This window comes from Ascaphus truei, chromosome 1 (assembly GCF_040206685.1).
Source record: "Ascaphus truei isolate aAscTru1 chromosome 1, aAscTru1.hap1, whole genome shotgun sequence".
Taxonomy (NCBI): domain Eukaryota; kingdom Metazoa; phylum Chordata; class Amphibia; order Anura; family Ascaphidae; genus Ascaphus; species Ascaphus truei.
The window spans coordinates 19,257,772-19,284,937 of NC_134483.1; the positions used below are offsets into that span (position 1 = coordinate 19,257,772).

The 27,166-nt window shown below is 47.1% G+C and overlaps 1 protein-coding gene across 2 annotated transcripts in view; it reads left to right on the plus strand.

The window, feature by feature from the left end:
- The window catches only part of LOC142485534 (protein hinderin-like), a 236,923-nt gene that overhangs the window by 20,291 nt on the left and 189,466 nt on the right, over positions 1 to 27,166 (plus strand). For both annotated transcript variants that reach the window (XM_075584468.1, XM_075584487.1), the window contains exon 5: positions 308 to 423. In XM_075584468.1, coding sequence (XP_075440583.1) covers positions 308 to 423 — 116 coding nt within the window. The remainder of the gene's footprint in view (positions 1 to 307; positions 424 to 27,166) is intronic.

Here is a 27,166-nt window from a genome sequence, read left to right on the forward strand (position 1 = left end):
TTATGCATAATACAGTATTGTTGTTCATTTGTAAAGCGCCAGCATATTCCGCTGCGTGGTACAGAGTTATGTAAATTACATGAAGTGTTACATGCACAAAGAGGTAACGGGGGGGACCCTGCTCCTGAGATCTTACAATCTAGAGTACATGAAACATTGATGCCCTGATAACATGTCTTATCATTGGTAGGTAGATTAGGGGAAGATACCTTTTCATAATGATCTGATTTTCTGTGGGTTTCCCCCCCCCCCCCCCCCATGGGCTTCTCCGTTAACCATTACCCTTTGCTCCCTCGTCTGGTTTCAGGGTAAGTGAGGAGAAAGAAGTGACGGAGGAACGTTTGAAATCTGAACAGGAATCCTTCGAGAAGCAGATCCGGCAGCTGGAAGACCAGAACAGTCTCATCGTCCAAGAAAGGGAAGATATCCTTTTTCAAGAAGTGGCTGTACTTCTTCTTCTTTTTTTTCAATTTGTTTCTATTCATCTCCTTTATGTGCGGCCTTCGTGCCGATTTCCCTGTATTTTCTGAGTTCGGGGAGGTATGGGGGACCATGAAGCAAAGAGAAATAATTGTACTAATTTATGGCGGCGACTAAATCTGCATGTGTTTCCATTCGGAGGCAATCAGTGAGATGACTTATCAGCATGGGATGCTGGCTTGTTTCAGCTTGAAGCTGCCATCCAGCTGTTCTTGTGATGCTTTTTCTGTATGAAATAGACATTCGTCAAGTTGAATTTCCCATTCTTGTCTGTTTTAAACCATAACCGTTTTCATAAGGAAAGTGTGCATCAGAAGTGCTTGATGTCGTCTCATTTTAATTGGGTGGTATTGCAAGCGGTAGGGAGAATTCCAATCAAATATAAAAAAAGATACGTAAGATTTATTGCAGCATTTAAAAATCTCTATCTCTCTCTCTATCTCTCTCTCTATCTCTCTCTCTATCTCTCTCTCTATCTCTCTCTCTATCTCTCTATCTATCTATCTCTCTATCTATCTATCTCTCTATCTATCTATCTCTCTATCTATCTCTCTTCTCTCTCGCGGTCGAAGGTGATTTTAGATTGCGTTCCCTTCATGTAGCAGTCTAGGTGCTGGATATGTGTAGCTCCAGTATATATGGAGTGCCTAAGTGGTTAATGAAGGTCTGCTTGCCACAGTAATGGGAAGATCCCAGCAGTTGCACTGTGGTTTATTCCTAATCCTTCCATAGTACTAACCTCTCTCTCGGGTGTAGTCGTTCTAACACGATTTGCTGGCGAGGTGTCTTGCTGGACCACTGAATGTTGTCACAAGTGTCAAGTGAGGTTTCAGAATCGCACCTCATCTCTCCGCTCTTAAAGCTCAAATCTCAACAGACCTCGAGGGAGCCGGAAGCTCACGTAAAACAGATACATACTTCTTTCCCATCTTTAGAAAGTACTTGCGTTAACCTGAAACCCTGGCCTGTTAAGTTTGTGTCTGCCAGCACTTGTCTGTTTGTGAACTAAATACAAATGTACCTTCCTTTATTTCATTTCTGAATCTTTCAACTTTTTCTTATGTCTTCAGGTTTTCTTCCCCTTGTGAGCCATCATTGTGGGTTTTTTTCTTATGTTTGCCAAGTTTGGCTCATAATAACTTGGAGTTCCTTCGTACTTCTGTAAGCTACAAAGGCCTTGGCAGCCAATGTCCTGATGGATGAAACAGGTTTGTCAAAATGGGGCAAATCTCTCAAGCATTGCTACTCGGACATGCCCGATTCAGAAAACAATGGTTAAACCGAACCTGACAAAGGCCTGTCTAATGTAACACCTTGTGTATATAACCTGAAAAAATCTGGGAGTATGATCTAGGGGTAACACTTGTTTTTTGACGTACGTAAACCTGTTTTGATCTTAAGGGATCAATCCGCCCTAACATCCATGTTCTTTATTTTTAACACCGGATTGGAACCTGGTTTCAGAGATACTGGTGAAGTTACCGGTATGATTTCCTAGTTTTTAGAATATTTAAGTGGCCATCCAATAGAATGCTACAATAGGGCCAAGATTTGTCAGCCATTTTGTTTCCACTGAGGAAGATTTAAATCTGGTACATTCACTAGTATGTCCGGTACAGGGTGGGCCTCTGGGAAAAAGTGTTGACTGGGAAACTCCCGACTCACATCATGTAAAGAAAATGGGGGAGGAGGGGAATGAGTAGGAGGAACTTCTCCTTTAAAGTTCGCTCTTCATAACACAAGTGCAAACACTTATCTCTGTGTCCTATTGTAAGCTCTATAGGGTAATAGCTTGTACACTGCAGTATTATGTGGAAAAGGTTTTATATTGATAAGCCTCTTGGTATACATGTGCATTTTATTGACTTGAGTCAACAAACAAACCTTGAATATGTAGATTAGAGGCAGTCCAAGCGGCTTAAAACCCCAACGTTTTTGTTTCAATGTAAGCAGCAGTTGATTTACCTTTTATTGAAAACTAATTACCTAAGCTGCCGATCGATTTGGTTCTCCTGTGATCGATCAGCAAAATTCTATTTCCCAGGGTTCACTAAATGGCCGCCTTTCCGTTCCAAATGAATCCTTCAGTCAGTGTAACTCAGCGGCTACAATGTATTCTTATATTACTAAGGTAACATTGTTTATTACAGTTTGCAGCTCAAACTGCTGGGAATATTGGTAAAAATTCTCACAAACAGAAAAGTGTTGCAAAGATCTTGTATTGCTGGGGAGGTGGGCTAAAGCAGGGGCGCGCAAACCTTTAAAAAAAAAAAAAAAAAAAAAGGGACACTTGTTGGACATTGCTTGGATTGCTCCTTTAATACACGGGACCAAACTCTTTAACTTATTTAATGAGCCTCACATTGCTGATGTAATCTGCTTCCAGTTTCGTCGCAGAGAGCTTTTTTGCTGGTAAGTTTGTGCTATTCAGAATTATGTTTATTTTACATATGGATCAGACTGCTTCCCATATGGCATTAAATTGCATTTCAATTTCCTTTTGTAGACCGCGAGTGAGTTGCGTTTGGAGAATACACAATATGGTATTTTCTCTGCATCAGTGAGTCAATTAACTGGAATAGCAGGGAATAGATAATATACCATTAAAACATGTGATTTATCAACAGAGCTGCGAGCACCAGCTAACTCTGCAGCGTGTGTGCCTTTGGTAGGAAGCAAGGAGGATGACTGAGTGGATAGACCGTCTCCTAGCATGCTGACCATGAAGCTCCTTCACAATTATAGTGAGAAATTCCCTTTACATTGCTTGATACCCTCTAATTAAACCACCCTTGAGTAGCTAAAAAAATGGTTTGGGGCTTGGCTTTCCATTGGAGAAAGAGAGATTGCTATTTTCAGCTGATCAGATCTTGTAGAAAACTTTATAACCACCTTGGAGAGCAGAGAGGCCTGCAGTGCATTGCAGAAGAGTTACATTAAATACATAGTCGCCCCCACGATCAAAATGATCTAGTTCAGGGGTGCCAACTCAAGTCATCAAGAGCCACCAACAGGTCAGATATTCAGGATATCCCAGCACTGATTGAGCCACCTGTGCTGAAGCAGGGATGTCCCCAATAAATTCCCTGCTGGTGGCCATTGAGGACTGGAGTTGGCCACCCCTGGTTTAATGCATCTTGGCAAACTTGTGAAGTGAAATGGTAAACTCTACAGGGCCAGATACTGCAAATTTCAGACCCTGGGATAACGGCTTCATTGTTTCCTGTGCAGACTGCTATCCCCTCTTGTCAGGGGGTATCCTGCCACCTCCAGTAACTGTACAGCTAAACCCCTTCTTACCATGGAGCTCTCAGTATCGCCAGATGTGGAGAGCTGGCAGGATTCACTGACAGAATGTGTATAGGGGATTGGGAGAGAAACATGGTGTCCTTTTAGGTTAGCACTTCAATGGTTAAGAATAATATAGAGGAAACCCATATAGGAGTAATGAGTCACTTCAATGTCCAGAAGCTGAAATGGTTACTCAGCACTGAAGGATGAATACTGGCACAATGTGTATTGAAGGCTAATAGGGGACACGCCTGAGCTCAGGAACTCTCTGAATTGGTGCATTCAGTGAGGAGAAGGGTTAAAGAATTGTAGCACCTAAAGCTGCTACCACATGTAAGGATCAAGTTTACATAGGGCACAAGACCTGATGACAGGCCAGACGAATCATGTACCAGAGGCACCTCAATAGCCCTTTTTTTTATTTATTAGGCAGATATAAAATGTACATACAAAAAACGGTATACATAGCCTAATACAGAACATTTTTGTATTTTTTTGGGGGGGAAGGGGTGGCAAAACCTGTTGCCCGAGTCTCAATAGCCCTTCTAAGGAAAAAGCAAGGAAGTCCGATAAGTTCATCAGATGGTGGCTAAGGGTTCTGGGATATCTCTAGATGCTACTAGAGGTGATGTCTGACTCAAGCTTAAATGATCTTCCCATGGATAGCTGATGGAGCAATTTTCGATCTAGAAGTAACTTGTCTGATAGAGGTGACCCCGTGTTTTCAGACACCTGTTTGGAACTGCTGTGGGATCCTCTACAAGGGTGTAGAGCTGTTGGTTGGTGACATGGTACACTAGAGGTTTTACAAAGATCCTGGCAGGATGTAATTCGTGACAGGACTACTGTTATGCCAATAAAACAGCCTAGTTTGACGTTCCTGTTTAAGCTTGGCGCTATAGTGTTTAGGAACAACATCCACCGTGCCTCCAATTGACTTAGATTAGGTCTGTAACCACTTTGCGGCACAATAGCTTGATCTATTATGTAGCTTAGACTTTTTTGTGTAAGTGCTGCCCGGATTGTTGAGTAACTCTACTTTCTGCAGTCTATGCCTATTATACACATGCATCAAGCTCTACTGCCCATAAGAGGGGGTGACGGGTCTAATTGCTTTCAATATTTTTCTTGCCTGGCAACGGTTCAGAGGCACAAGCTGCAGATATCTGGCCACACTTTTTCCATGTGTAAACCTCCCTGTCCTGCTCGTAGGGAGTTTAAGTCGAAGGTCTCTTATATTGGCTTACCCTGATGAGGGTATTACCTTGTCAGGGTGCTAGATTCGGACAGTGCGGTAGCAGTGATGCGCGCCAGGTACTTTATTCATTCAACAGCAGTTTTACTCTTACACCAACAACATACACAGTGATCTTGGTATGAACATAACCATTCTCCCTTGTGATGTGTGAACCTTTTCCCTAGCTGCCCCTATCTTGGCTCACTAGGGATGTGCTGAGGCTTGATTCCATATATTACCTGATGTAGCCCTCTTCTGGGCGGCCTGGGTATGGCTTCATCTCTTTAGGGGCCCTGTCGGGCCTTGTGCTGCTTTCTCTGTCAGTGGTCAGTGTCCCTCTCACAGGCACTGTATGCCACCTCGTGGTGACCTGTAGTGGGGCCAGCTTTAGACCTACTGGGGCTGGTTCAACTATCTCACGGGGCTGTGCACTGTGAAGCCCCCTCTGGGCATAGGCTGCCAACTATGAATTTGGAAAGTAGCAATGAACCGTTAAGGTCACTATCTAATCGGGACACTTTCCCTAACTGTCAAACAATAAAAAGGGGATCCGAACTATTTACATAACAGGTTACTTACTATATACACTGTGATCCCTGCTCTCCTCCAGGGATCTGTCCCAGAAGCTTCCCCTTCGTATTTATATCCCAGCCCGATGTCTCTGTCTCCAGGCAGAAGGGGCGGGGCTTACACACGTGCTTTACGTAGGGCACAAATCGGGGTTTCCTTGCATATGGTGTATCTTGATAAAGGTCCCAAGTTTACCAAAATGTAGATTAAATTAGCCTATTTTCCCTGGAAAACTACAAGTGAGTGCCTGCACTCTGTTACAGTTGGATAAAATAAATGTAGGGGTGCAGAAACTTTTCAGTCTGTACCCCCCCTTCTTGTTTTCCACCATCCCCTCCCCCACCGCCCCCCTCCTCCTTGCTTGTCTTCGGCGTCAAATGATGCTGCAGGGTCGCGTGACCCCCACAGCGTCATTTAACGCCACGTTGCCATGGCGATGTGTCGCCGAAGGGAAGTTGCAGCGGCCTCACACGATCCACCGGCATTTAAATGCATTGGGGAAGAGCGCGAGGCCTCTGCAACCCCCGCGCCCCCAAGTTTGCGGACCCCTGCAATAATGGACGTGTTATTACCCCCACGAAGGCAAGAAAAGAACATGAAAAAAGTCTGTTTTAAGATGGCGCAAGTTCCTGTTTTCAGTGGAGCCATGGTATTTGTTGTGCTAAATACTGTGGTAGAGCAAACCCGTTGTGTTGCGGTAACGGCTGCAATAATGTGCTGTGTTTTGTGTGTATCCGTGTATCTGCATACACTGCTACAGCAGTGCAGCTTTTGGCGAGGCCTTCAAGCCTCATTTGGACAACCTATTGTGCATATATTTGAAATGGTAAAACAAGCGTGAAAATGATGATGGTGGCTGAATGTTTTCGCTTGATTGCAACTCCATTAAACGTTCAGTAGAGTGGGTTTTTAACCCCGTACAGCGCTGGAAGAGGTCTGCGGAAGATACTGTGTGTATGTGCACACACAACCACTCTGACTTGGGATTATATAGCTTAAAGTTCCACATTTATTGGGAGTTATTTTTTAAATTATGCCACTTCCAGCAATGAAAGAATTAAATATGCAACGGTTTTTTTTTAACGGTAAATTTGAGTAATAAAGCCCTTTTAGAAGTGTGCAGCTATTTTTCCTTTTATAAGTCACAGTATTACACATTTAAATGAGATGCAGTGGATGCTTTTATCGGCTAATAACACAGGAATAAACAAGAAAAGTAAGGCGTGTGCGTATATACACACAGCTTTTGGCAGATACTGCTTTATTTTTTTGCAAGCTCTTTTACATTTGATTTGAAACTTGCTAGTGTCGCAGATTAAACCTTTACGGCGAGGCTCGCCAATTGGTACGACACCTGTGTGCTCTGCTTCTGCGTCGTTTATTCGTATAAACTATGCTACAGTAAAACCTTAATCTTTACAGTGCCCTAATAACCCACCCGCTAGCTTTCCAAGTGCTGACTGCTCTGGCCCAGCAGCAGCCAGCTCGAGCCAAAGCGATACGCAGCCTCCTTCACTTGCGTTGCTGGCACTTGGACGCTAGTCGTGGTCATGTGGTCTCTTCTAGAGTTGATCACATGATGGGGTGGCAGCCTGGGACCATGGGCGCTGTGGATGTTAAGGGTTGGGGTGTGGAGCCTCTGCTAATTTCATTGTTTTACACACCGACTCTTTGTAGGTAATGTACATTTATTTGGCTTGCAACATGTTGAGTTGTAATACATTTTGTCTTTTAAATGTCAAACCTGTAAAGATTTTTTTTTTTTTGTGCAGGGGTGTGGAGGATGGTTTATCTAGCCTTGGGGTGGCCAACTCCAGTGTTAAGAGCTACCAACAGGTCAGGTTTTCAGGATATCCCTGCTTCAGCACAGGGGTCTCAATCAGTGGCTCAAAAGACTGAGCCACTGATTGAGCCCCCTGTGCTGAAGCGGGGATATCCACAACCTGACCTGTTGGTAGCGCTTAAACACTGGCGTTGGCCACCCCCTGATCTAACCCCTGTGGCAAATTGGTTTAAGAGCACTGCTTTAATGCAATGCAAGCGGCTTGCAACGAAGAAGAAAATTATATTGGGTTATTTTAAGATGGCTGCCGGTCTGGAATCTCTCAACTGTGAAATGGCCTCAAAAGTGAGCAGCGGTCCCCATGTCACTGTTCTCACAATGCTCCCTGTATAAAAGCATCACTCTCTCCCGAGCTGGAGTACAAGATAATAGCACGCTGCTTCAGTTGTACATCATTTCTATGCGTTCCACTAAACGCTTTTCTCATTTTCCCCTCTGTGTTTCCACAGCTAAACCAGTCTTTTTTTTTTTTTTTTTTTTTTTGTTCCCCCCCCTCGTTTTACAAGAACAACAAATGAGGGGAAATTTCCAGCACCGCTATCGAGGCAATTGCATTTATTTGTTTATTTTTCAGAATGGATGCTAAGCACGCTGCTCTCGCTGCAAATGTGTTGATCGTTTCACATAAAGGCTTTAGCCTTTCCAGGGACCGTTATACCCCGAGGTGCCGGCACTGGGAATGTGGCAGCAGTAATAAAGATTATGCTGCTTCGAAGTTTCCCACCAGGCCCATAATGGCAAAACCCCGAGATTTTTTTGTCTTTTAAGAAAACTGAGGCAATCAATTTTTTTTTTCTTTTCTTTTTTTTTTCTCTTCCTGAATGTTTCCCATTTTCATTATCGCATGATAATTGATGGAGTTGCAGTGACTTGCAGCCGTAATGAGGTTTAAACGTAATAATGCACTCCTTTCTAATAAGTGAGCACTGCTGGTGTTTAAAAGCCTACTAAATCAGTAGCTTTACTATGAATTTATTAGGGTTTTTTTGGCATTAGCTTTAATAGTAGTTATTTACATAAGTGTACATCCCATTAACTGCCATCAGGGCTGGAAAACATGCTGAACTGTTCATATTTTCATATAATTATTAAACATAATGGTTTCATTTGCATTTCCAAACTGTGATGCTGCCGTCAGGCTGGGAAATAAGGCCTCAACACAGTCTCTATTTTCCATCCACTTATTTGACATCATTACATTTTATGCTAATATGCTTCCCTTGAATATCATCAGCAGGACAGATGCTTGTGCTTTGTAATATACAAATCTGAGCTGCTTCCCCCTCTGCTTCACCTCCACAAGTTTCACTTCCACTAAAAAGGACTTTGTGTGTTTTCTAGGCAGTTTATCCATTGTTAAGATGGACCTAGACAGCTCCAAATGTGTTCCCATCGGGAACAGAATTAAACAAGTGGCATGTTTCAAAAAGTTGTCAGACAAGTATTTAAAGTTTTTTATTTTTAAACGTTTTGGAAGATTTTTCTGATCCTTGGCTAATCTCATTTATAGTCCCGACTATTGCGAGTTCTTGAATAAAGAGGATAATTGTCAATCGTCCTTGCTTTTGACTTAAAATCCCAGTGCCGCTTCTTGTGACATTGGGCAAGTCGCTTTAGCGTCCTGTACCTCGGTAACCAAAATTAAATTGTATGCAGGTACCTGACCAAGATTAGGGGCGCATTGTACCTCAAAGCCTATGTACATGGGTCAATTGTTATCTTGTTCTTTATGCGTATAGTAATTCTGATGTCATTATGATGTCATTAATAGCCTAACTCCGGGGTTCTCAGCGCCAGTCATCAAGAGCCTCTAACAGGTCAGGTTTTCCGGATATCCCTGCTTCAGCTCAGGTTGCTCAATCAGTGGCTCAGTCAAATACAATTATTTCAAAATATTCTGTGTAACTTGTGTTGCATTGCATGAAATATTCTTGCGTGCATAACATGTCTTGTGTAAGAATCGCCAGCTGATGATCCCATCCTGTAGGCCCCAAACTGCAGGTTTGTATTACTTGGCAAGGTCAGCGAGCTGTCTGAGGCACTTGGGGTGGATTCCATCAGACACCCCAGGTTGAAGCCCACAAGCCTGTCCCTGGCCACCACATGTTGAGGGATCTGCTGGCCAAATGGGAAGCCACAACGTGAATGGTTGTGGCTTCCTTTTGGACGATACTGGCAGCCATATTGAATAAGGGACCATTGGTAATTTCACCGGAAAGTATCTTTGAAACGAAGGGGCCCCCGGAGCTGAAAATAGAGCTATTTAGCTCCTCACGACCCCCTGGTTCTAATTAAGTATATAAAGAAAAATGCACCTAAAATAGTTTTGGGGTGCTCCTGTTAAACTAGAGGGGAATTGCGTTGGTTTCCATTTTTTCCCCCCTTCCTGTCCATGAGAAACATAGTTTTAATGTGATAAACAGTTTTACTTCTTTTGTAAGGGTGATTAATATGGTGATATGGGTAAGTTTATAATTGAATATACTACGTGGGACTTCCCCGCTTAATGTCGTGCGATTTTGTCAATTTATTTCTAACGTAAGTGGTAACGTTAACCTTCTGATGCTATATAAAAAGTCAAGTATGGTGAACCAGTGAAGCGTTTAGAATAACAAGATAACTATTCAATCTCTGCTGGTGCAATGTCAGAACAAGCAGAAATGTATGACAGGCTAAGCTTTGAAACCACTTTACTATAATACAATGACAGATGTATGTCCTAAATAATGCAGCGTTTCCATAAAGACACAGTTGGTAACGCACAGGCATGTAATCTACATGTGCAGCCTTCTCCTTGGGCCTTCATGAACCAATGGTAATGACGTGGTAAAAGGGCTACATCTGGCTGAGGCCTTAAAGGAGTTAAACATTTCTATAGGCGACCAATTAATCTTTATTACAAAGGGACCCGCAATGCAGTGGTCTCCTTTTATAGGGTGTTACAAAGCCGGTGTTTAGAGCCACTAGTTTTGGTGTGCCAATCTTTTCTGCCGTGCCAACCCAAAGTTCTGGGATTTCCCCTCACTATTGTCTCTGTACAATTATACCTGAGACATTTGTGCAGCCGCCTCTTTTGTTATCCCATGTGTTAGTCTCCCAGTACATCATGTTTAAAGCTGCAATGCAAACACTGCTCCACTTTCTATAGTTTTGTTTGTGTCTCGATGAATGTAAGAGGCACCGCAGAAGGTCAGAGGGGCAGGGCTTCTACCAGGGACAGAGTCCAGCACACCATCATGGCAGAAACTTGACCACACCCTTTTGTTGGGATCTTCATGAAGGAACAGCTGACACTCATGTGATTCGCCCTGGCAATTGAATCCCTCCGGTAATCGGGTAGGGTCTAATCCAGGCCTGCACAACACGCGGCCCGCGGGCCGCATGCACTCGCTGTACATGCGGCCCGCGGCGGCTTTCTGCTCTCCCGCGCCCCCCCGCGAGCCCGCTGTCACCCTCCCCCGCGAGCTCGCTCTCCCCCTCGCAGAGTAGCAGCGCGCTCTAGCATTGAGGCACTTTCTGCCTGCTGCTTGCTAGAGCGTGCGTGCACGCCTGCTTGGACGGCAGAGGTATTTACTGGTTAATGTGAGGTACTGGGGGGCTTGATGTGTGGTGCAGGGGGGGCTTGATGTGTGGTGCAGGGGGGAGAATGATGTGAGGTGCAGGGGGGAGAATGATGTGAGGTGCAGGGGGGAGAATGATGTGAGGTGCAGGGGGGAGAATGATGTGAGGTGCAGGGGGGAGAGTGATGTGTGGTGCAGGGGGGAGAGTGATGTGTGGTGCAGGGGGAGAGTGATGGGAGGTGCAGGGGGGAGAGTGATGGGAGGTGCAGGGGGGAGAGTGATGGGAGGTGCAGGGGGGAGAGTGATGGGAGGTGCAGGGGGGAGAGTGATGGGAGGTGCAGGGGGGAGAGTGATGTGAGGTGCAGGGGGGAGAGTGATGTGAGGTGCAGGGGGGAGAGTGATGTGAGGTGCAGGGGGGAGAGTAATGGGAGGTGCAGGGGGGAGAGTGATGGGAGGTGCAGAGGGGGTGGGATGTGTGTGGTGTGCAGGGGGGTATTGTGTGTTTGATGTGGAGGGGTAGTATTATGTGTGTGGGTGAGGGGGAGAGATGGGGGTACGAGAGATAGGGATTATCGCAAAGGTTGAAAGTGAGGGGTTCTGGGGGAGATATGAGGATGATGATGAGGTGCTGGAGGAGAGATGATGATAATGATGATTTTTACCCATGCGGCCCAATTTTTTTTTCCTTGGAGCAGTTCGGCCCTTCTCGCGTTACGAGTTGTGCAGGCCTGCTCTAATCTAATTCCCGGCAGGGGCTAGCTACAGATGCCTGGATCAGTGGTAGTTATTGTCACAAAGCTAGAGGCAGTGTTGTACTTTGTTCATAGCTAGAAAGCTTCCAGGACCCAAATGAGTATCTCTACTATTTGAACCTCTTAGTGATTCTATTGAAACGAAGCAGATTCTCAACTGTGATAGTGCTGTTCAGGGCACTCGCACGGAAACTCCTATTGACTTCATGGAGAACTTCTGTGCAATTGTGCACTGGTCGACCCTATAGCTGTGTAATGAAAAGCACCCTTTGGGTTAAGGCAAGAACATTGTTCAGGGGCTGTCCCTCCATGGAATAATATGTACTAATGACAAAATGACAGCTATAAACCACCAAAATGTGTTCTTTCCAAAGGGGACTAAGGGAGAGCAGAGTGTGAAGCTGCACCTCCTGTACAGGTAAAGCGTGTCGTTTAGCAAAATAAGGTGTTCTGCACAGTGTGTGTGAGCAAAACGTAATGCTTTGATTTCCACCAAACCTGGCACGTCTTGTTTGTTCTGATCCAGATTGGCGCTCAATCTGTGGTTAGAATGACAAGCCTCAGAAAATCAAGGTTTTAGTGAGGGAAGCACATTGCTGTGTCTATGCAGACATATGTGATATTCATGAGCTTAAAGACCCCTTATCAGGGGTCTCAAACTCTGTCCTCAAGGGCCACCAACAGGACCGCTTTTATGGATATCCCTGCTTTGCACAGGTGGCTCAATGAGTGCTCAGACTTTTTTTGAGCCACCTGTGCTGAAGCAGGGATATCCATAAAAGCTGTTGGTGGCCCTTGAGGACTGAGTTTGAGACTCCAGCCTTAGATGGACCGCAATTGTTTTATGTGCAGTCCGTGGGGCACTAGAGAGGGATTGTTTACGCAGCGATCCACAATCGTACATTCTGTGTGTGCAGGAAAGATCTGCCTTTTGCATTTTCTTTTCCCTACATAGCACGGGCGAGCAGCTCACAGCTTTATCATTCACTGTGCAGACTTAACAAGTGACTTGTAAGTTGTGACTCCAGATACAGAGCCTCCCAGTGAAAGTTGCTTGGGGCAAAGCTTCAAAGGGGATTTTGCCACTTTGAAGATTTGAGCTCGGAATACAACTTTAAAGATTTGTGATGGTCCTACTGTGAGACGAAGTGCAGTATAATTTTCTTTTTGTAATCGGTTTTGGAACTTTTGGTTTCCCTTCCCCTCTCTCCCTCCCCTCGAAGTTGTTCATATAATTGGTGGGGTGAGTATTCGCTTCAAAAGAATCTTTTATGTTAACTTTTCTTGGTTGTGTGAACTTTTTTTCTTTTCTTTCTTTGTAGGGATGTGTATTTATTTATTTATTTATTTAGCAGCAGCACTTTGTTATAAAAGTTAAATGTTTTACATTTGTCCATGAGTATTAAAACAGCTGCTTCTTCTCTCTCCTCCCATGCTTCATTGCTCATTTACACAAATGCCCATTTGGCACTGAGCAGTTTGTGTGTTTAAGTTGGAGAAAATATTGTTAATGTAGCAATATTAAATGCGAACCAAAGAAAATCTATATACAGTATATATTTTTTAAATGGCATTAACATTGTAATTTTAATTGCATGGAAACATGCACAGTGCTATTTGGTGGGTGGTCTGTGCCTCTGTCCCCAAGACGTGCAAATAATTGGTAATGGAGCTTGAATACCAACTGATAGGGCAGTGTTCGTGTGTGTGTGTGTGTGTGTGTGTGTGTGTGTGTGTGTGTGTGTGTGTGTGTGTGTGTGTTCGTTCTCTACCTATTTGTGCACTTAAAGCTGACCTGTATACGTTGGTCACCCAGTATGTGGCAAGCTTTTATGAACATATATGATGGAAATAAACATGGATTGCTATACAGTATAGTGCCCATGAGTTCTCTTAGCATTTTTTATTCTGCCTAAATGACCTATAACGGGTGGAAATATTGTACCCTGTTTGTCAGCAATGGGCGGTGCGGTTGTGAGGGGGGAGCAGCAGCAAGTGTTTTTTTGTTTTGTTTTGCCATTTGTTTAAACAGTAGACCCATACAGCAGCGAGCTATTATTCAAGCTATATATCTGATCCAGCACTACATAATGTACGCCTAATCCAGATGTTCATGGCTGTCATTTAGATGAAGTGTGTGATGTGAAAGAAAGCAATATGTTTGTAGAGTTTGCAGTAGATGACACAGAATTTGGCCCATGGGATATTACATTCTCTTTTGAATTCTGCAGCAGCTGCTAATGCATTGTATCTATCGACAAAACATGCTCATGATCCTTCCATAACTGCTCATTTGTCAGAGGAAGATTGGAAGCATTGAGCGAATTGGTTTACTCAGACATATTGGATTTGTTTCCAGATTGTAGACAGTTTTAATTGTATGTTGATGGAGTTTCTCCCCTCGAGCAAATGCAGTGTTTCTTTCGAGAGATTACGCAGCCTGCGAGTGCCATGTAAATTCCATGTTTTCCTTGCAAACCCTCGCGCATTCCCCCAGAAGTCAAACATTTTCTCAAAAAAACAAATCCAAGCACTGATAATTCAACAGTTGTTTTTAATTAAGATTTCATTTTTTTGTCGCTTATAAAATTGGCAAGTTCCCTGCAAAACATCTTCTATACACCATAGAAAACAAAAATTATTTGACAAATTATTAATCTATATCTCCTCAGCCCTGGTCTCACCACTACACTACTGGATGAAGGCCGCCTCCCCAATGATCTTCCAGGTGTTATGGTTACAAGCCTCGTCATGCTGCTGTAATGCATTTTCTGATTTGGTCGTCATTTTGGAATCCAGTCGAGTACCATCTTTGTCCAACGATGGTCATTTCTTCTTGCGATATCTCTGACCCACTGTCGCGTGAATTTGTTCACCCTTGGTATGATGTCGCAGGCTTTTGTTTGGTTTCGAACCCATTCAATCTTTTTCCGGTCCCTGCGCTAATCCCTTTATGAAGTATGCAGCGGGTAAAAGGGTTGGCCTTACATTTATGGAAAATAAAGAACAATTCTTGCGCTCCTACCTATTGGGCTAAAATATACTAGTGACATTTTTACATTGAGAACCTAAGTTTGCATAACAAAGGATTCATTTGGTTGCATCTTTTGATCAAAACATGATTCAAGCCGCCAACCTCGTCAAGGTAACCTCCGTTTAGCAGGTACCTACACTGAATACATGTCATTTCTTATTGTCCCTTCGACTAAACTTTGTGAAAAGTGAAAAGCCCTTGAAAGGGTTAAATAAATGAAGCATATACTTATTTCTGATTTGATGCAGTTACGAACCCATTCAATCTTTTTTCGTCTCCCTGGGTAATACCGAGCATACATCTCGCCATACTCTGTATGCATGGATCATCTCCAACCCTTGTCTCTCCCACTGCTGGATTAAGCCTCTCCAATGATCCAGGTACTGCGTTTGCAAGCCTCTCCTCCACTGTGTGTGTGTGTGTGTGTGTGTGTGTGTGTGTGTGTGTGTGTGTGTGTGTGTGTGTGTGTGTGTGTGTGTGTGTGCGCGCACTCGCACACACGCCCCAAATGAACATCCAATATGACAAATTATTTCGTTCATTTCTCTATTTTCCACATATATGGGTCATTTTGTTCAATTTTTTTGTCAAAACATGTTAAACATGTTCTGCATATTTTACCTTGATGTAGTTGCAGACTTAACATGTTCTAGCAAAAAGATTGCGCTATATTGAATGTGCATTGGGGCTTCTTTTACTGTTGTATATTTCAGGTCACAGTCCCAGTAGTAGCAAGCTGGGAGAAACGGAACAGCTCTAATCCAGGCAAAAATCACTCGTGGCCCCATAAAAACCGTAGTTTTATTCGAGTCTCATGGACAAAGAATCACCATGTTTCGCGCCCACCGACATACTTGGCTGCACTGTCCCAGTAGCACTCCAATTGGCACAATTAAATATATGAATATATAATATTGTGCGTCTAGATAGATCTCCCTTTCCCCTCCCCCCCCAAAGATGGCTGCGGGGCTAACCAATCGGTAGCGATGTCATTCCTTTTCGATTGGCCCCCGAGTACGACTAACCCCAGTTACCACATTGTGTCCCCCGGATAAGAATTCTTGTAGCTGGGAGTGCTGTTTCTCAGCTCATGGGGAGCCCCTTTAAATAGTGTAAAAACCATGAAATAAAAGCATCATGGGTTCCAGTTTGTGTAGCTAGCCGAGAATGGGGGAGCCCAACATAGGACGCAAGTAATCTAACGGCAGGAAATGCTGACCTAAGGCTATGGCCCCAGTCTTATCAGCAGCACGCGCGCTTGGTGGCGCGTGCACATTTAAAGCTGCAGTCTGTAGGGGCGGGGGGGGGGGTCAGGGGTACACTGCCCTCCCATTGGTGCGCGTCGACCACACGATCGCGTCGCGGGAAGACGTTCTTGTTTTCCTTGCCAGCGTATGTCTCACCGCGCGCTCCGTGTGTCCACACACAGCCACTGGTGCCTGCTCCAAAGATGGCGGTGCTGTGGCGTGTGGCATGCCGTGGCGGCCCCTGGGGACCTGGCCTGACTGTGCTTCAAATCTTCACTCTACTTCTTTAATAAGATATAAAATAGCACATGTCCACACTTCCTTTCAGGCCACCCCCTGTGTGATCCTCCTTGTCACTAGGACTTTGTTGCCCCCGCCCGTGTGGAACCTGCTTGGATGGGGGGGGTCTCTCTAGGAGCCGGAGTGATTGTATTCTGTAATCCAGGCATCGTACGGCAGATTCTCTTTTCATATTCTAGTACAGAAGTGGCCATCTCCAGTCCTCAAGAGCCACCAATCCGATTGAATGAGCCACCTGTGCTGAAGCAGGGATATCTTTAAGGTGGCCGGTTTGGCGGGGGGGGGGGCTTTAGGACTGGAGTTGGCCACTCCTGCTTTAGAGAAGGTATAAGTGCAGTGGATTTGCCTGAACAAACATGATCGGCGTTCTAGGACATTTGGTCGCGGCCGTTTTGCCACAACCAAATGGCCACCGGCATTTTGCCATGACTCTGCGCCGGAAGCTGCTGCCGGACACCAAGGTAAGTAAACCCCCTAAACTAAAAACCCCAAGCCCTTACCCTAAAAAACCCCTACCATAGGCCCTTGCCCTAACCGTTAAAACCCCTTACCTTAAAACACCTTAAAATTAACCCCCTACCCTACACCGTAATAAAACTTACCTTGGCAGTGGCCGGCGGCGGAGGTTCCAGCGGCGAATCGGCTGCGGCGTAGACTTTGTCTTCAGCGAAGCGGTGGCGGTCACGGCCCAACGGCCGCATCCAAATGTCGCATCCCTCTGATGTGCCGCGGTGGGAGGTACTGAAGTGCGCTTCCTGTGCGTACAGACTACCCATGTGGGTCACTGTCGGGTGTTGCGCCACGCCGGGATGCGAGGGCACGTGATTCATCTACAACTTTCTGTGCTTTCAAATGTTGCCGGGATTGTGGCGATTAATCATACCCCCAGAGCTGAACAGTCTTCTTCTCAACTTCGGGGGGACCCCGCTTTCTCCCATGTTTGTTTTTTCTGTGCGATCACACTTCCAAATCCCAATAGGAAACGACAACCGCTGACGTTGGCCTTCCGGCGGCGCGGTGAGATTCGGTGGTGGTGTTTCCCTTGGACGAAGCATCGGTCCGATTCAGAATATAGATTAAATATCTCTGGAAACACTGTGTCCCAGGGGCCGAAAATCGTACGCTTCGACTCCCAGGGGCCGCCCTGGCTCATATTCGGGAAAATGAAATATAAGTTTGGTATGGGTGGGATAGTTGCGTTTAATCTTGGCCCTTTCAGCGCAGGAGGGGCCACTCGCGATCGCTTAGTCACTGATGGCGCAGAAGGGGAGGAGTGGCCCCTCTTCTCCCTTTCCGTTCCTCGTCACTAAAGCGCAGGACGAGATCTCCCCGAGCGAAACCTGCATTATTTATTTATTTACGTGCCAGACTCCATGGCATCGCTGCGACGTCTTGATGGACTCAAAGGGTTCATGTCTGAATGTTTTTCGATATATGAAGCCACGGGTGTATGTATCATTATTTTTCTTTCTGCAAATGTTTCCTCCTTGTACACAACGTGGGAGGAAGTGGCGACTGTCAGTCTTATTTGTTTCAATTCAATGCCTCCATTTCTGCCTTTAACCCTTTCCGTGCCTGAGGTTTGTGCCACTTCCGTAAGCACAGACCTGCCGGCACCTCCACATCACGTGACCGCTCTTTGTAGCGACCACGTGATGCGTCTTCTGTTCCGGTCGTCGGGCCAGATGTGACGGGGGAGATCGCCAGCCCTTCAGTGGTGTACGCCATCTTTGAGCACCAATCGCATAGAAGCCCTTAAAAATTTTTTTAAAAAGCAATGGCCCTAGAGCGGTCCAGGACATTGGGTTGCGTCCGTCTTGCTGCGACCAAATGGCCGCTGGCATTTTGCCACAACTTACCCTGCCAGCACCGGCCAGTTTGCCGCAAAGGTAAGTGCCTTAGGCCTCGGCCAGGGTGGCGCTGAGCGGGCGGGCTCACGCTGGCCGCGATGAAACACATTGCAGCAATGTGTGTGGCCAGTGTGGGCGAGCGCCTGCGCCCGCTCGGCGCTTAGAGCAAGCAAATTTGAATTTGCCGTTTGCAAGCGCGTCACGTGAGCGGTTCGCCCATTGAGGGCGAACCAGCTCCGTGACGTTGTGGCTGTGCCCCCAGACGAGCGTGCGCCTCGCCGGCCACGAATCGCCCCGTCGAACAGGGCACGAGCGCCAGCGCGCCTGTTCGCTGCCTAGCCGCAGCCTAACCCTAAAACCCCTTAAATAAACCCCCCTACCCTAAACGCTAAAATCCCTTTAAATTAACCCCTACCCTAAAACGTAATCAGACTTACCTTAGAAGCGGCCGGAGTGGCACACTTATTGATATACACCGGAAATTAATAGGGCACTGAAAGGGTTAATATGCTCTAGAACAGTTTTTCGCTCAGCGAAATCTAAACTCCATTTGTATGGGGGGGGGGGTGCTAAAATCTTCCTGAGTGAGGTGAAGACTGTTTCACCGCATGTTTAATGGGGCTATGGAGAGCAGGATTGGCAGTCACTCGCCCTTATCAAGGGGTAACAGAAATGCCTCAGTTATGGTTTTATTGCTTGTGGTTTTTTTTAGGGCATGAATGCTTAGGATTGCCTAGAAGGAGCGGCTCAGTGAGTAAAGACAATCGCTGGCACTGAGTTTGAAGAAGGGGAACCTGGTTCAATTCCCGGTGTTGGCTCCTTGTTTCCTTGGGCAAGTCACTATATCTCCCTGTGCCTCAGGCACCAAAAACATAGATTTTTAGCTCCACGGGGCAGGGACCTGTGTCTGCAAAATGTCTCTAAAACGCTGCGTACAACAAGCAGTGCTATACAAGAACATGCTATTATTATTATTATTATTATAAACAAAGAGCAGTGATTGGTTAACGAGTTTAAAACGACGTGTGACGTCATCAATAAAATCACGAATGACCCCACTGGTAGAAGAAGCACCGTCTTCTGTTGATGGATATTGTCGTCCGTCTTTTCACCTCCCAGTCCCCCCCTCTGTAGCTGCTGCAATGTGCCACAACACTTGTACGTAACATGGGAAATGTTGGTACTTTAGCCAGCCGATGTCTTCTTCGGCCTGCCATGTTGATAGGAGTGGTGTATGATGGTATCTCTGTGAAATAGCAACTCTGTGCAGCCCAGCCTTATTCTGTAATATTTATTATTGCTGTTTGGTAATCCCCATTGTACTACACTTTATAACAGTGTCTGTGTCTTCATAATATTAAATCATTGCAATTGTACATACTATTGAAAAGAGGGAAGACTGCAATACCAGTAGCAGAGACCAGTGTCGAGCAATTCATTTAAAAAATTTTACCACACACCCCACACACCCCACACACCCCACACTAAACTGAGTAACTTGTGGAAGGTCACAGGCTCACACTGGGCTTTAGATCAAGAACTTCAAAGGCAGTAACGTCGCCTCAAGGCTATTCGTCGTCTCCCAGTCCAATGAAACAATTCATACTTCAAAACCAATGTGACTTCATTGAAGTCTGAGGCTACTGATGGTATAAATGAGTGAGACCGTGTCCCAGTGAGGTGAGGTTTGACAGGTCTGGGAACGGTCTGTATTGCTACAGTCCATCAGCAGAGGGCAGCATTCCCTCAGCTTTGCTCACTGTTCCTTTTCTAGAGATGCAGTGCTTTCTACACATCAGGTTTTCATCACCATCCGCATTTGAAAGATTGACCCCTTCCGTGCCAAAGAGGCCTCCAACCTAGCCGCGTAACACAAAGCTGTATGTGGCATATGCATGTGCTTCTGTAAACTCGACTTCACAGCTCTGAAGTTTTTCCTTTTGAAGCTGCCTTCCCTTGTGCTGTATCCGTGCTAGGAATGGAGGATTGTCGCACGAGGCAGAGCAGAGGCTGAAGGCTTTCATGCCTCCTTTAAGCCGTATCTGAAGATAATCATGCCCTGTATAATGTCCTCTCACTTTCTGGCACGTCTCAAAGTTCAGACTCCTTACTGACAAAGTGGATCCAGTGCACAAACAGTTTGCCAGAATGGTGTTTTTTTTACGTTTTAAACCATTTTGAATCTTCAGAGACCATCTATGATGATATTTAAATGGTTAATGTTGGAGGCTGCATACTGTGCAAGGTAGTTCAGGAGACTGACAGAAGTAGCTACTTACACTAGCATGTCCAAAAATGCAAACGCTAGTGTAAGAATGAATGCGATCATATACTGATGCAAAAGGTCACAAGATCTTGGATCAGAGAAGCGTGCATTCGAACGTGGAGGAGGACTGCAGAGGTGAGGGGTAAAAGAGAGGAGTAACATGCCTTGGGAATACCTATGTAGTTTTCGGAGCTGCTGGAAGACATCTCTGTGTTGGTAGGTTTGTGTAGCCCCCGCAGTGAACCCCGTGTCTGTAATACGTTCACATGGGGTTCCCTGGTGCGGGACAGCTACTGCCAACATTCAGATCCCGTGCACTCACCCCAGCCCCTCCTTGGTAAGGCGACGCTACGCTGTGATTGGTGCTGTCCGGTAGAATCGTTGCCGACGAGCAGGGGATTGTGCCGTTAACTTGTACTGGTCTTTTCATTCATTGCGGGTTGTGGCTGCGTCCGTTTCAAACAAATACATGTAGAAATGTCAGGGCTTTATGGTGAGGGGTTGGAGATGGGAGAGAGAGAGGAGAAGCAGGAAGGGCTGTTTAAAAGGACGACTTGGTTGTCTGGCAGAGAAGGGGTTAAACAAAGGGCATCGGTCTTTTTGTTCACATCTAAAATACCCAGCGCCATCTTTAAATAGAACACAAGACATTCGTTATAATTTACTGGCGAAAAGCATTGCCTTGCGTGTTTCCCAGCTCTCCGCGGGCCCGGTCTGGAAATGGTAATACGTTCCCGTTGATTGAAATGTTTTTTTCTCCCTGTGCTTTAGGTATAAGGGCGGGTGGAGGAAAGCGTTCTCTTAACAGCCCTACACTTAGAAGAATGTGTAGGTGCCGTCAAGGACAATAACAGAAGAAAAATAAAACGTACAGTGACATTAGCCTCCCAATTGTCCCAGCAGGAGAGAGATGCAGGTTGATTTGTTGGCAGTTGGAAACACTGTTAGGAGCCATATTGATAAATCAGGCGGCACTTAGAGTTCTGTAGTTGCTTTCAGAAAGACTTCTCTTTTTTTATTTTTTTATGTCTTCATTGAACCGTCCCCTTTGACGCTGCACACTCAGAGTTGGTCTCTAGCGCTCGCCGGTTTTCCTTCAATACTTCTGCACCTGGCTCATGGAGACGAGCAACTGTATCTATCCATTGAATGTGCTGTTGGATCTGTTCGATTTCGTACGGGCTGTGGTGGAGAATAAAATTAGGATTGAATCTGTGAACTTTGCTGGGCCTGTATTATTTTGCACAGTGTTACTTACAAAAGCGATGCAATGTAAAGTTACACTACATGCTGTCTGCCCAGTGGCATTGTGATGCACGGTGTTTGCCCAGTGGCATTGTGATGCACGGTGTTTGCCCAGTGGCATTGTGATGCGCAGAGTACGTACGGTGTTTGCCCAGTGGCATTGTGATGCAGAGTACGCACGGTGTTTGCCCAGTGGCATTGTGATGCGCAGAGTACATACAGTGTTTGCCCAGTTATATTGTGATGCAGAGTACGCACGGTGTTTGCCCAGTGGCATTGTGATGCACAGAGTACGCACAGTGTTTGCCCAGTGGCATTGTGATGCACAGAGTACGCACGGTGTTTGCCCAGTGGCATTGTGATGCACAGAGTACGCACGGTGTTTGCCCAGTGGCATTGTGATGCAGAGTACGCACAGTGTTTGCCCAGTGGCATTGTGATGCACAGAGTACGTACGGTGATTGCCCAGTGGCATTGTGATGCACAGAATCCGCACGGTGTTTGCCCAGTGGCATTGTGATGCAGAGTACGCACAGTGTTTGCCCAGTGGCATTGTGATGCACAGAGTACGTACGGTGATTGCCCAGTGGCATTGTGATGCACAGAGTACGTACGGTGTTTGCCCAGTGGCATTGTGATGCACAGAGTACGTACGGTGTTTGCCCCGTGACATTGTGATGCACAGAGTACGTACGGTGTTTGCCCAGTGGCATTGTGATGCACAGAGTACGTACGGTGTTTGCCCAGTGGCATTGTGATGCACAGAGTACGTACGGTGTTTGCCCAGTGGCATTGTGATGCGCAGAGTACGTACGGTGTTTGCCCCGTGGCATTGTGATGCGCAGAGTACGTGCGGTGTTTGCCCAGTGGCATTGTGATGCGCAGAGTACGTACGGTGTTTGCCCAGTGGCATTGTGATGCAGAGTACGCACGGTGTTTGCCCAGTGGCATTGTGATGCACAGAGTACGTACGGTGTTTGCCCAGTGGCATTGTGATGCACAGAGTACATACAGTGTTTGCCCAGTGGCATTGTGATGCGCAGAGTGCGCACGGTGTTTGCCCAGTGGCATTGTGATGCACAGAGTACATACAGTGTTTGCCCAGTGGCATTGTGATGCGCAGAGTACGTACGGTGTTTGCCCAGTGGCATTGTGATGCACAGAGTACATACAGAGTTTGCCCAGTGGCATTGTGATGCGCAGAGTACGTACGGTGTTTGCCCAGTGGCATTGTGATGCACAGAGTACATACAGTGTTTGCCCAGTGGCATTGTGATGCGCAGAGTACGTGCGGTGTTTGCCCAGTGGCATTGTGATGCACAGAGTACATACAGTGTTTGCCCAGTGGCATTGTGATGCAGAGTACATACAGTGTTTGCCCAGTGGCATTGTGATGCAGAGTACGCACGGTGTTTGCCCAGTGGCATTGTGATGCAGAGTACGCACGGTGTTTGCCCAGTGGCATTGTGATGCGCAGAGTACGCACGGTGTTTGCCCAGTGGCATTGTGATGCACAGAGTACGCACAGTGTTTGCCCAGTGGCATTGTGATGCAGAGTACGTACGGTGTTTGCCCAGTGGCATTGTGATGCAGAGTACGCACGGTGTTTGCCCAGTGGCATTGTGATCCGCAGAGTACGCACGGTGTTTGCCCAGTGGCATTGTGATGCAGAGTACGCACGGTGTTTGCCCAGTGGCATTGTGATGCAGAGTACGTACGGTGTTTGTTGCCCAGTGGCATTGTGATGCAGAGAGTACGCACGGTGTTTGCCCAGTGGCATTGTGATGCGCAGAGTACGTACGGTGTTTGCCCAGTGGCATTGTGATGCGCAGAGTACGTACGGTGTTTGCCCAGTGGCATTGTGATGCGCAGAGTACGTGCGGTGTTTGCCCAGTGGCATTGTGATGCAGAGTACGTACGGTGTTTGCCCAGTGGCATTGTGATGCAGAGTACGTACAGTGTTTGCCCAGTGGCTTTGTGATGCACAGAGTACGCACGGTGTTTGCCCAGTGGCATTGTGATGCAGAGTACGCACGGTGTTTGCCCAGTGGCATTGTGATGCAGAGTACGCACGGTGTTTGCCCAGTGGCATTGTGATGCAGAGTACGCACGGTGTTTGCCCAGTGGCATTGTGATGCAGAGTACGTACGGTGTTTGTTGCCCGTGGCATTGTGATGCAGAGAGTACGCACGGTGTTTGCCCAGTGGCATTGTGATGCGCAGAGTACGTACGGTGTTTGCCCAGTGGCATTGTGATGCGCAGAGTACGTACGGTGTTTGCCCAGTGGCATTGTGATGCGCAGAGTACGTGCGGTGTTTGCCCAGTGGCATTGTGATGCAGAGTACGTACGGTGTTTGCCCAGTGGCATTGTGATGCAGAGTACGTACAGTGTTTGCCCAGTGGCTTTGTGATGCACAGAGTACGTACGGTGTTTGCCCAGTGGCATTGTGATGCACAGAGTACATACAGTGTTTGCCCAGTGGCATTGTGATGCGCAGAGTGCGCACGGTGTTTGCCCAGTGGCATTGTGATGCACAGAGTACATACAGTGTTTGCCCAGTGGCATTGTGATGCGCAGAGTACGTACGGTGTTTGCCCAGTGGCATTGTGATGCACAGAGTACATACAGAGTTTGCCCAGTGGCATTGTGATGCGCAGAGTACGTACGGTGTTTGCCCAGTGGCATTGTGATGCACAGAGTACATACAGTGTTTGCCCAGTGGCATTGTGATGCGCAGAGTACGTGCGGTGTTTGCCCAGTGGCATTGTGATGCACAGAGTACATACAGTGTTTGCCCAGTGGCATTGTGATGCAGAGTACATACAGTGTTTGCCCAGTGGCATTGTGATGCAGAGTACGCACGGTGTTTGCCCAGTGGCATTGTGATGCAGAGTACGCACGGTGTTTGCCCAGTGGCATTGTGATGCGCAGAGTACGCACGGTGTTTGCCCAGTGGCATTGTGATGCACAGAGTACGCACAGTGTTTGCCCAGTGGCATTGTGATGCAGAGTACGTACGGTGTTTGCCCAGTGGCATTGTGATGCAGAGTACGCACGGTGTTTGCCCAGTGGCATTGTGATCCGCAGAGTACGCACGGTGTTTGCCCAGTGGCATTGTGATGCAGAGTACGCACGGTGTTTGCCCAGTGGCATTGTGATGCAGAGTACGTACGGTGTTTGTTGCCCAGTGGCATTGTGATGCAGAGAGTACGCACGGTGTTTGCCCAGTGGCATTGTGATGCGCAGAGTACGTACGGTGTTTGCCCAGTGGCATTGTGATGCGCAGAGTACGTACGGTGTTTGCCCAGTGGCATTGTGATGCGCAGAGTACGTGCGGTGTTTGCCCAGTGGCATTGTGATGCAGAGTACGTACGGTGTTTGCCCAGTGGCATTGTGATGCAGAGTACGTACAGTGTTTGCCCAGTGGCTTTGTGATGCACAGAGTACGCACGGTGTTTGCCCAGTGGCATTGTGATGCAGAGTACGCACGGTGTTTGCCCAGTGGCATTGTGATGCAGAGTACGCACGGTGTTTGCCCAGTGGCATTGTGATGCAGAGTACGCACGGTGTTTGCCCAGTGGCATTGTGATGCAGAGTACGCACGGTGTTTGCCCAGTGGCATTGTGATGCAGAGTACGTACGGTGTTTGTTGCCCGTGGCATTGTGATGCAGAGAGTACGCACGGTGTTTGCCCAGTGGCATTGTGATGCGCAGAGTACGTACGGTGTTTGCCCAGTGGCATTGTGATGCGCAGAGTACGTACGGTGTTTGCCCAGTGGCATTGTGATGCGCAGAGTACGTGCGGTGTTTGCCCAGTGGCATTGTGATGCAGAGTACGTACGGTGTTTGCCCAGTGGCATTGTGATGCAGAGTACGTACGGTGTTTGCCCAGTGGCTTTGTGATGCACAGAGTACGCACGGTGTTTGCCCAGTGGCATTGTGATGCAGAGTACGCACGGTGTTTGCCCAGTGGCATTGTGATGCAGAGTACGCACGGTGTTTGCCCAGTGGCATTGTGATGCAGAGTACGCACGGTGTTTGCCCAGTGGCATTGTGATGCAGAGTACGTACGGTGTTTGGCCAGTGGCATTGTGATGCGCAGAGTCCGCACGGTGTTTGCCCAGTGGCATTGTGATGCACAGAGTACGCACGGTGTTTGCCCAGTGGCATTGTGATGCACAGAGTACGCACGGTGTTTGCCAGTGGCATTGTGATGCACAGAGTACATACGGTGTTTGCCCAGTGGCATTGTGATGCACAGAGTACGCACGGTGTTTGCCCAGTGGCATTGTGATGCACAGAGTACATACGGTGTTTGCCCAGTGGCATTGTGATGCAGAGTACGCACGGTGTTTGTTGCCCCGTGGCATTGTGATGCACAGAGTACATACAGTGTTTGCCCAGTGGCATTGTGATGCGCAGAGTACGCACGGTGTTTGCCCAGTGGCATTGTGATGCGCAGAGTACGTACGGTGTTTGCCCAGTGGCATTGTGATGCACAGAGTACGCACGGTGTTTGCCCAGTGGCATTGTGATGCACAGAGTACGTACGGTGTTTGCCCAGTGGCATTGTGATGCGCAGAGTACGCACGGTGTTTGCCCAGTGGCATTGTGATGCGCAGAGTACGTACGGTGTTTGCCCAGTGGCATTGTGATGCGCAGAGTACGCACAGTGTTTGCCCAGTGGCATTGTGATGCACAGAGTATGTAAGGTGATTGCCCAGTGGCATTGTGACGCGCAGAGTACGCACGGTGTTTGCCCAGTGGCATTGTGATGCACAGAGTACGCACAGTGTTTGTTGCCCCGTGGCATTGTGATGGAGAAAGTCCGCACGGGGTTTGCCCAGTGGCATTGTGATGCGCAGAGTACGTACAGTGATTGCCCAGTGGCATTGTGATGCACGGTGTTTGCCCAGTGACATTGTGATGCACAGATTATGTGCGGTGTTTGCCCAGTGGCATTGTGATGCACAGAGTACATAGTGTTTGCCCAGTGGCATTGTGATGGAGAAAGTCCTCACGGTGTTTGCCCAGTGGCATTGTGATGCGCAGAGTACGTACGGTGTTTGCCCAGTGGCATTGTGATGCGCAGAGTACGCACGGTGTTTGCCCAGTGGCATTGTGATGCGCAGAGTACGTACGGTGTTTGCCCAGTGGCATTGTGATGCACAGAGTACGCACGGTGTTTGCCCAGTGGCATTGTGATGCAGAGTACGTACGGTGTTTGCCCAGTGGCATTGTGATGCGCAGAGTACGTACGGTGATTGCCCAGTGGCATTGTGATGCGCAGAGTACGTACGGTGATTGCCCAGTGGCATTGTGATGCGCAGAGTACGTACGGTAATTGCCCAGTGGCATTGTGATGCACGGTGTTTGCCCAGTGGCATTGTGATGCAGAGAGTACGTACGGTGTTTGCCCAGTGGCATTGTGATGCACAGAGTACGTACGGTGTTTGCCCAGTGGCATTGTGATGCACAGAGTACGCACGG